Source organism: Bicyclus anynana, chromosome 14 (genome assembly GCF_947172395.1).
Source record: "Bicyclus anynana chromosome 14, ilBicAnyn1.1, whole genome shotgun sequence".
NCBI lineage: Eukaryota > Metazoa > Arthropoda > Insecta > Lepidoptera > Nymphalidae > Bicyclus > Bicyclus anynana.
Genome location: NC_069096.1, coordinates 653,313 through 662,955, shown reverse-complemented (window position 1 = coordinate 662,955; position 9,643 = coordinate 653,313). Strand labels below are relative to the sequence as shown.

The 9,643-nt window shown below is 34.6% G+C and overlaps 3 protein-coding genes across 4 annotated transcripts in view; all 3 read left to right on the top strand.

The window, feature by feature from the left end:
• The window catches only part of LOC112046466 (rab GTPase-binding effector protein 1), a 449,904-nt gene that overhangs the window by 386,579 nt on the left and 53,682 nt on the right, over positions 1-9,643 (top strand). The gene's annotated exons all lie outside the window — the stretch shown is intronic.
• On the top strand, positions 418-6,622 carry LOC112046477 (protein-S-isoprenylcysteine O-methyltransferase). 2 transcript variants are annotated; one of them, XM_024083104.2, is made up of 5 exons: positions 418-762; positions 1,711-1,969; positions 2,704-2,813; positions 3,598-3,705; positions 4,214-6,622. In XM_024083104.2, exons 1-5 carry the CDS (start codon positions 562-564, stop codon positions 4,409-4,411), a joined length of 876 nt encoding a protein of 291 aa, XP_023938872.2. In that variant the 5' UTR covers positions 418-561; the 3' UTR covers positions 4,412-6,622. The 2 variants fall into 2 exon arrangements, with proteins under 2 accessions (XP_023938872.2, XP_023938873.2); XM_024083105.2 differs by lacking the exon at positions 418-762 and adding an exon at positions 776-934.
• The window catches only part of LOC112046471 (uncharacterized), a 31,984-nt gene continuing 30,750 nt past the window's right edge, over positions 8,410-9,643 (top strand). The window contains exon 1 of the mRNA XM_024083094.2: positions 8,410-8,833. Within this exon, the coding sequence (XP_023938862.2) occupies positions 8,469-8,833 (365 nt within the window). The 5' untranslated portion in view covers positions 8,410-8,468. The remainder of the gene's footprint in view (positions 8,834-9,643) is intronic.

The following is a 9,643-nucleotide window of genomic DNA, read 5'->3' as shown; positions in this document are numbered from 1 at the left end:
TTTATCACAACTTTAAAACTTAGATACATAGATGTCAAAGTATAAAACGTTAGTCGAATCTGTATCTGTAGATAGAAGTGCACAAGCACAAAACAAAGATTAAAGATGTAATTTACAGATCCGTCCTACTCTGTGGTCTGGGCTAGGGATGTCGATATTTGAAAACTATCGATGTTTTAATCGAAACCTGTATTTGTGAATGAGTTCATAATTTGTTTCGTAATTTGCATTAGTCGCGCGTGAGGCCGTGAGTACCATTGATAATCGATTATTGATTCCGTTAAATCTATGTTAGGATATTTTTCGTATAGTTGCTATGCATCTATGTTTTTCCGTACAACGATCATCGAACATCGCTGATAATCGAGAGAGACACATAGATACGAGCACCCCTAGACGGCCTGATTGATGTCAATGTCATTGTCAAAAAAATAAAAATAATAACAAATTCAAAACCTTAAAATTTGCAATTTGCCTTTTCGGACTTTTAATAAATTAAAAGTTAATTTGAAAATCGATACCAATTTATGCTATTCCATTTTACCATCTAGCCAGATAATAATGAGTAACACGGATCCCGCCGCCAAGAACGCTATACTGTGTTTCTCCTTATCTTGCCTAGTATTTACTGTTTCACTGTTTTCCTCCAGCGTTCTCGGATATACTTTCGAGCTATGGGCGCTAACGTACTGGGGCCCGGGGCTTTACTTCTGTCTATTCAACTTCGCTCTACGATACTCCTTAAAAGGCTTCACATATGATGTAAGTAATAGATCCAATTAGTTCGCAATAAACACTGCAACTTAACTAAAACACGACGTTTTGTGAAGAATAGTTGTTTTCTGTATGGAAACTGAAAGTTGGTTAAATTATTAATTTTGATACAAGTTTTAACAGTTTTTGGAGGCCTAATATGGTCATCAATCTGACATCGGTATTACCGTTTTTTTATAACAAGTCACTTATGTTAAGTAATATAAAACGTTGTATATTTACTCTCTATTTTATATTATTGACTTCTGATTTAAATATAATCGCACAGATTTAAACTTATTTTCAATATAATTGTTTTTATATAACTTTTCTTACAAAATAATACTTATCTAGCAAGTTATAGTCTGCATTCAACTTGTAATCCACTTACACAAAGCTCATGGTTGCTCAATGAAAAAAACAGCAAAGTTATAGTATCTGTATAGTTTTGTAAGTTGCAATTTCAGAGTGGAGTATGAGTTTCGCTCATGCTGTATAAGTAGCTTAATGTTTGTGTAATATTAAAAGTTAACAATAAGTTTAACTGAAGTGGTTTTTGAAGTTCTCATTTCTATGTTAATAATTCTTATACAAATAGGCTAGAGTCTTCTTTTAACAATCGTAAACTCCTGTGACACTCTTCTGCTCCACTCTTCCATAACAAGTTGTAATGAAAAATTATTTAAAATTAATCATAGTAGGTATAACTAAAACTTAAAACAAAACATAACATAAATTGCATATGTGTATGTGCGTGTGTGAATTACTATCATAATATTATGTTAATAACTAGGACCAAAAGCTTAAAATGCTCATTCACATAGCCTAGACTAATGTAGCTGCAAACTGCCTGTTTAATAAATTAAAATGTTGTTTGTAAATTATTTAATTAACTATTTCTGGCATTTAAGGACTGGTACACATAAATTATTTAAAAAATCTGTTATATTCTTACAGGTGGCAGTGAGGTCTGCATTCCTGGGGTCAGTGTTTGCGACGGGGCTCTATTTTGCTATTTCTCACACCAGCTACCACATATTCGGACTGTATGCAATGGCATTCTCAATGTTCCACTTCTCAGAGTTCCTCTCTGTAGCTCTGACTAACCCTAAAACGCTGTCAGTGGATTCATTCATATTGAATCACAGTGTGCAATATTGGATTGCTGCTATATCCAGTTGGGTTGAAGCTGCCATTGAGAATTACTTCTTTCCTGGTAAAAGTACTTTTCTTATATTTATTGTTAAAAAAATGTATTTTAAGGGTCTACCACATACATAATTCACACTTAGCTTTAGCTGAGTGTATATTAGAGTAAAAGCAATGTCAATTTGTAACATATATTATTATGTATTCTGTGCTTATATCAAAACTTTGTATTAGTTGTCATAAGTGGTATAAAGGACACATACAATTCTAATGCAACTAAGTATTAAAAACATTCTGTAGTTTATTTGGCCTTCAATTTTAAGCTAGTAAAATGTTTTTGTTGAAAGTGTAATCCTAAGATGCTAAAATCCATTCAATGAGATGCTAATATTAAGAGGCCTATGATTAGGGTAATAACTAAAAGTAAAAGAAGACCTCATCTATTGCCGCATTTGAGTCTACTAGTTTAAAAAACTGCAAAGTCCAAAATGAAGCAAAATGAGTTATCTATGTTACAAAAATCTATAGACACATAATAGAACATGTTTAATATCACCCAATATAGCTAAAGACAATGAAAAAATTATGTCTGCAACAAAAACAGCATAGTCCATTGCTGATTAAAGCAAAATCAGCAAAGTCCATTTCCACCAATCATGTTGTGTCCTGCCACTTGCCAATAATATGACAGAATGTGCAATGCTTTATTGTATTGTTTTGATTTATGTATTGTATTGATCATAAATCAGCAGAAGGAAGAATCTATCACACTTTTTGATTGGCAATTGGTCTTGGTTCCAGGTATGAAGTCTGTGTTCTGGCTCTCTCACATTGGTGTGGTGATGTGCATAGTGGGGGAGGTGTTGAGGAAGATGGCCATGTTCACCGCCAAAACTAACTTTAATCATCTTGTGAGTAAATATGGTTAAATATCAAATAAAAAAATATTGTTTTTATACCTCAGCCATACTCAAGGTGCACTGTATACCAACAAACAAATTCAAAATGCGGGTATAAATCGCTAGTCATTTGACTCCTAATAATAATAATATATAACAATTAGATAATATAGTTAATTTATTTTGAATGACATTTTATAAAAAAAAAATACTTAATTTCAAATAAATACATTCGTTTTCTACTTTACCAGTACTCATTGAGTACAGATATTCAGTATAAATGTTTTATACAATGTTTTATTTTTTTATTTTATCTCTCTTTGGGTCTGTAATCAGTAAGCAGGTGAATTGTGAGACTTTAGGCGTTTGATTCGCGGCGCTACCACCAATGCGCCGCGAATCCAAAAAGACAATGTTTTATGTCTGATTGAGTTGACACCACACAATCAGTTTTATCAGCTGTCAAGCCGTTAGCGCTGCAGGCATGTGAGCTTACTTGATCGTCTGCGGATGACATTAACTTTTAAACATTAATTTGAAACAATAATTACTTTTAAAATACACATATCTATCTAACTATCTAAGTATGGTTTATGTTTCCAAAAGTGGACAGTTAGTAACTCTGTAGTAGTAGTCCACTTTTAAAAAATCAGACTCAAATTGGCTTATTTAATAATAATAAACAATGCTAGGATGATGAGAGGATGTGAAACCAATAGCTGGCTTAAATGATCTGAGGATCATGATGATGGTGATTAATAAGAACTTAATTAGTAACTTTTATTTGTCATGTCAGGTGCAGACAGTAAAGAGCCCCGACCACAACCTGGTAACTCACGGCGTGTACCATCTCTGTCGGCATCCTAGCTACGTGGGCTGGTTCTACTGGTCAGTGGGCACGCAGGTAGTAACTACCTTGATAATGTAGGGCATATTACCAATGCAATGCAACACAAAAATGCTTGAACAAAATTATTTTGTTATTTTAATTAAATTGTTAATTATGCTTATATGTTTGGACAGCCTGGGACAATTTTTAACACGCTTTTATTAGCTTCACTTGTAACTAACTATGTATGTAAGAAAATCTTGGAATCTTAATTTGACCCGAAGATTTGTCGGTCTACGTTTGAGATGAAATTTTGCACACGCTGTCCAACACGAGTTCTGATGACAATACATGACTAGCTAAGAAACGTCATTACAAATCCAATATGGCGGCCTCCCAAAGATGGTGGACTGGCTGTTTAAAATCTAACCCCAAGGTATGGATATCAAATGAAAGGCTTTGCTGTCAGGAATACGAAAATTAGTGCGTGCTAAAAGTGTGTTTTTTCAATAAACTAGGTTTTTTATTAATAATGTACTTTACTTGAGTTATCAACTAAACCATATTTCTTAATCTTTTCCAGATAATCCTTTTAAATCCAATCTGTGTACTCATTTACACGCTGGTGTCCTGGTCATTCTTCAGGGACAGGATTTTTGCTGAGGAGATGTTCCTCATATCCTTCTTCGGTACCCAATACTTGGACTACCAGAAGAGGGTTGGTACTGGACTGCCTTTCATTAAGGGTTATATACCTGAAGATGCTTGGCGCTCTCACTAGGTGGCATTTAAAAAAATAATATGACAAAGTACAGATATTTATAAAATAACAGGCATTTGAGGTATCTACCCATGCCTGTGGCCGATTTAGGGTAGATTCCTACTATGTGTGCTTTACTAAGTCGTTGATGTTCACAATTGTTAATAACTTAAGATTGTGACGTAGACAGAGAAGTAAATAGACAAGTAATTGGCGTGTTGAGGTTGTAAATTAGTGCTGACTATAATTATGTTATGTATTTATATTGTTGTAATTAAACTATAAATTATTTACACTTTAAAATAAAAGCACGTTATTTATACTTTTTTAATAAAACTAATCTGTTACTAATTGTCAAACTTGTAAGGACCATTGTTCTGTCTGACTTCTAACATGCGTGTTGACACCAAAATATTGAATTGCCTCATTTCTTTACAGATTCCACATGTAAGTTATTCTTTTGTTTTTGTTTTTTTGAGGGAATGCGAAGGATGTATTATATTTGTCTATTTACTTCTCTGTCTACAATACAGGGATCTTGTTCTGTTACGTAGTGAAGAAAAATATATGAGACACTTGTTCACCTTTGGGAAAATTTATGAGAGAAGTTGTTCACTTTTATGTGGCCAAAGAATTATTTTTAAGAATTTCGTCTTTTTGACCATTGACTTTGAAAACTAATTCATTTGACTAACTAATTAAAACTGATTTATGTAAAACTCGTTACACGTTGACTCAACTCTACAAGCCCTTGACTACAATCTCACCTGATAAGTGATGATGCAATCTAAGATTGAAGCGTGCTAACTTGTTAGGAGTAGGATTAAATCCACACTTCTTTCGGTTTCTACATGACATCGTACCGGAACGCTAAATCGCTTGGCGGTACGTCTTTGTCGGTAGGATGGTAACTAGCCACGGCCGTAGCCTCCCACCAGCCAAAACTAAACTATGCCGGTAATGGCTTTTAGCGGTTGTGGCCGGTGTCCCGTGTGTGGGAACTCTTAATATTTTTGAATGACGAGGTCCATGCGAAGGCTCGCTTTTAAAAAACGTTTATTATCCAATGTATAAATAATAATTTTTAACTATTTTGAATTGAGATCTCATGACATTTTGCATTTATTAACTACTATTTAATTGATTTTTTCTTATTTTTTGATTGATATATTCATTATGAGTAACTTGTAGTATTTTTACAGATTCAACATATTTTGATTACAAAAAATTTAAATCATATTATGCGGAAAATTAAAAAAAATATACTAATGTTGACTTGTATATTACAATCCGGGAATTATCCATTAAAACCTAGAGTTAAGATTTCAATAATTAAAAAAAAATAAAAAATCCCGACTGCCTAATCTGTTCGCACCTTTATAGTCATCCGCCTCGCGTACTTTGCGATTCAAAATAACGTTTTTTTAATTGTAGTTTTTTTTTTTATTATGGCCATATACCATTTTATAATCCTCTTGATACACACATTTGATACCCATATTGCAATATTAGAAAAAGAAAATGTTTTCCCCTCGAGTCTATAGCGTCTCACAGTCGTCGCGTTGTTTTTTTTAACTTTACCTATCTAAGAACACTAGGGGTTATTAAGACAAATCTAAGTTCAGCGGTTTGGAAGATATGAGGTAATAAAGAATATTACATACATACAAGATGCCCGCGAAAAACATAACCTTCTTGCAGTCGGGTAAAAGTGCTCAAAATTTTGAACTTTATTTTCCCTATGTACTCGATAGTAGGGTAAAACAATTAATTGGATTTTTTAATAAATACGATCTACACTTCAGTAAAAATGTTACAGGATAACAACAAAAATAAATAACAAAAAAACACTTTTTAAATACTATTGTAAACCTGTCTAGAAAATTTTGGTATATTGTCTTTGTATTATTAGTATTTTACATTAAAATGTATTTATTGTAAATAGTTGCTGTTTTTAAACTTTTACTGCATTGTACATATTTTGTTGTGTTGTGTTAGCACTGCATGTGAAACATGAATGTATAAATTTGTAAAAACAATTTAATCTGTAAGGGTTGTGAATGTGAAAAATAAATTCATTTGTAAACTGAATTATGTTTCAACACTTGAGGAATTCTGTAAAAATAAAGATGTCCTGCATTAATTACATTGATTATAATTATGTCCTCTAAAATCATTTTATTGTCATAACAATTTTTCCGACAAATTAAAAATATATGCCAATTTTCATAATCTTTTTTTTTATTTTTTATAACTTAGCCTTTGACTACAATCTCGCCTGATGGTATGTGATGCAATCTAAGATGAAAGAAACTTATTAAGAGGATGAAAATTCACACCCCTAATTCTTACAAAAAAGAAAGTATTAATTCTATTAAACGATAGATGGTGCTGACTATTATGTTGTGAAAAGAACATAATTAATATCTTTGTGCTTTTAAATTATTATTCACTGTTGTATTTTTCCGTTATTTTTGTACATAACATTTTAAATTGAAATATTTATGATGGCTGGATAAATTAAAGCTTGAGGAAAATAAAATAAAATTGAACTAGTTGATGATAGATGGCGTTAATTTACCTATAGTAAACTCAAAATCTGGAGATTTTTAACTCTCTTTTAACCAGAACCACTGACTGGTTAAGCCTTGAATATTTAGACTACATAATAAAAAAAAGCAATTTCATAATCGAATCGCTTTCATTACACTAATAATAATTACAAGTAGCTGCTAATTTCCTACAGTGTTCATCAGAGTAATTAACTAGAAGCCACAGGTAATTAGGTATTATTAATAAAAGGTAATTAATTTAGATTTTAGAGAATAATGTCTATATTTTATATCTACTATTTTTTTCTTAATATTACAACTTAAGTGTCTCTACCAGTGCGGTACCCTGTTGTTGGGGGGCCCAATAGACTAGCCGCAAATCTCGAAAATCTCTTTTACTAGTTTTTTTTACGTTTTTTTTCTCCGGTAAGCACCAGATTAAGAGATTGTAGATTTAATCTTACTAATGTTTGCTTTCACACGTAAGGGGCCCCTGTAATCCAGAGGCCCTGTATCATTGATACAGCTGATACAGTAAGTAGTAAAAGTTTTCGAACAGTGAGCGAGCTGTACTAGCTCTCATCTCTGCGTAAACTATACCGAGATGAGGAGATCCTTGGAAAAACCAAAGTTTTTTTTTTAAAATCATTGAATGAGTTACGAAACTGAAATGGCAATGCACCCCGGCAAATAACGTGGCTTGCTATTGGTAATATATTTTTTTTAAATCAGTTCAGTAGATTCAGATATTACGCCATACAATACCACAAACTTTACCACTTTAAAATATTAATTGTATTTATAGATATACCTATGTCATAACCCATAAGACATTGACTTTCGTAAGAGCGAGCTCCTGAATTAGCCAAAGCCGCATAAATAAATATATCTACTAATGGGCTCGCAGCCTCGTGGACAACGAACTGTTATATAACACGAGTTAACACAACCTACAAAGTTGGAGCATCGCCGAAAAGCTGCCAGTTCTACAAGATTTATATGAGTATTGGTAACTGGTATGGATTTTTCCATAGGACCTCCAGACAGGGATTTGCATCGCTACACGACTTTTTGAGACTCGCCGCTCGCGTTTAACACAGATAGTCTCAGTAGGTAGTGCCGGACTCCGAATAATCGGACTTGGAAAAATATATCACAGATCATTTAGACTTTCCTACTCTCTAAATTACAATCGTATGACAGCTTGCTTCTTCTTTCATTTTGCAACGCCAACTTTAGACTGGATCCATCAACAGGCGGCAACAATCCAGCAGACGAACCCACGACCTCACAGGTTTGGCTTTAACCGCGGAGCTATTGGGCAAATACGCATAGGTACGCTACGTAGTGAGCGGTTGCATATCAAACACATCAACTATTGCGAGTCAAAAAGAAGTGAAATTATGTGACGTCAGCGAAGAAAGTGGCTGCAGGTGACGACTGGCGCAAGTCGCGACGTCGGCTCGCGCCCGGTGCCAGTCCGCGGCTCACCGGCGCAGCGGGCGCACGTGAGATGACGTGACACGATGTCCTTCCGCAGACTGCTGAGCGCTCTCCGACACGCGCGCGACGCCGTCCACCGCGGGGCGCCCATGGCGGACAACATCCTCAAGTCGATACTCTCCGTCGTGGTCATCTGCTGCATCGCGGTCTCCTCCCCGCAGAGCGCGTCCGCCAAGCCCTTCATCAGCTTCCCGGCGAGCTGGTCGCTGTCAGGGCTGGTGGGCGCCGTGCGCGAGGACGCGGAGAGAGAGCCGGGCGTCAAGCCGTACACGGGGCGGAGAGTCAGCAACGAGACTCTCCGCATGATATACTTCCACGACCAGACGGTGGCGGTGGTGGAACTGGGGGAGGACAAGCTGCTGCTCAATTGTGAGCTCATCGAGACTTAGTGAGTGCTCTCCTACTTTTACTTTTTTCACGCCTTTAGGTACACGTAGAACAGGTAGTGTTTTGTATACATCCGTCCGTTTATAATGAAAATGAGCTGTGAAAACCGCATCAAAAATTGTTTAATAGTATTATATAGGTAGGTAGGTATTATAGTAAGTAGGTAGATGAAGTAGGCTTAATTTTAACGTGATTTTTTTCCATTAATAAATAAATATTTATTTAATGACACTAATGAAAAAAATATCTGCAAAATTAATTTTTTTTGAAAGAAAAATATTGAGCACACAATTTAAAATAAAATGTTAAATGTTTTAAAATTGACTCTACTACCGATGCCACCGATACCGATGATACCAATATTTTATATTAAGTCCGGTGCCATAGGCAGGTTCTACAGGGCAAGCACCAGCAATTATCAATTAAGCTCTATAAAACAATTAATAAATTATTATCGTTAAGAATTTGTGTGGAAATGAAAGCCGATGAAATTGCCTCAAAATGTTTTTCTTCGTTAGTTAAATGACTGTTGTAATTAGCTTAATAGTTTTTAATTTTTCATCAACAGACAGTCAAGTGGACAATATTACTCGCAGAACTGTATTTATTGTCTATTAATTAACATATAGAAATCCATCGAATATAAATTAATAATACATTATGAGAATAAAAAGTTAGCATACATTCCTGTTAATTTTTCAGTAGCGGTAGGGTAGGGCACTTAACGCATTGTTTCCGTGAACGTTAAGTACAATAGACCTGTAACCATGATAGCCCAGTGGAAATCATCTCTTCCTTGGATTCTGAGGGC

Excerpts from the sequence above, each read along its gene's own strand:
- LOC112046477 (XM_024083104.2), top strand. The coding sequence starts at position 562 with ATGAGTAACACGGATCCCGCCGCCAAGAACGCTATACTGTGTTTCTCC. Across the intron at positions 763-1,710 it reads TAAAAGGCTTCACATATGAT|GTGGCAGTGAGGTCTGCATT; the intron begins GTAAGTAATAGA and ends ATATTCTTACAG. Across the intron at positions 2,814-3,597 it reads AAACTAACTTTAATCATCTT|GTGCAGACAGTAAAGAGCCC; the intron begins GTGAGTAAATAT and ends TTGTCATGTCAG.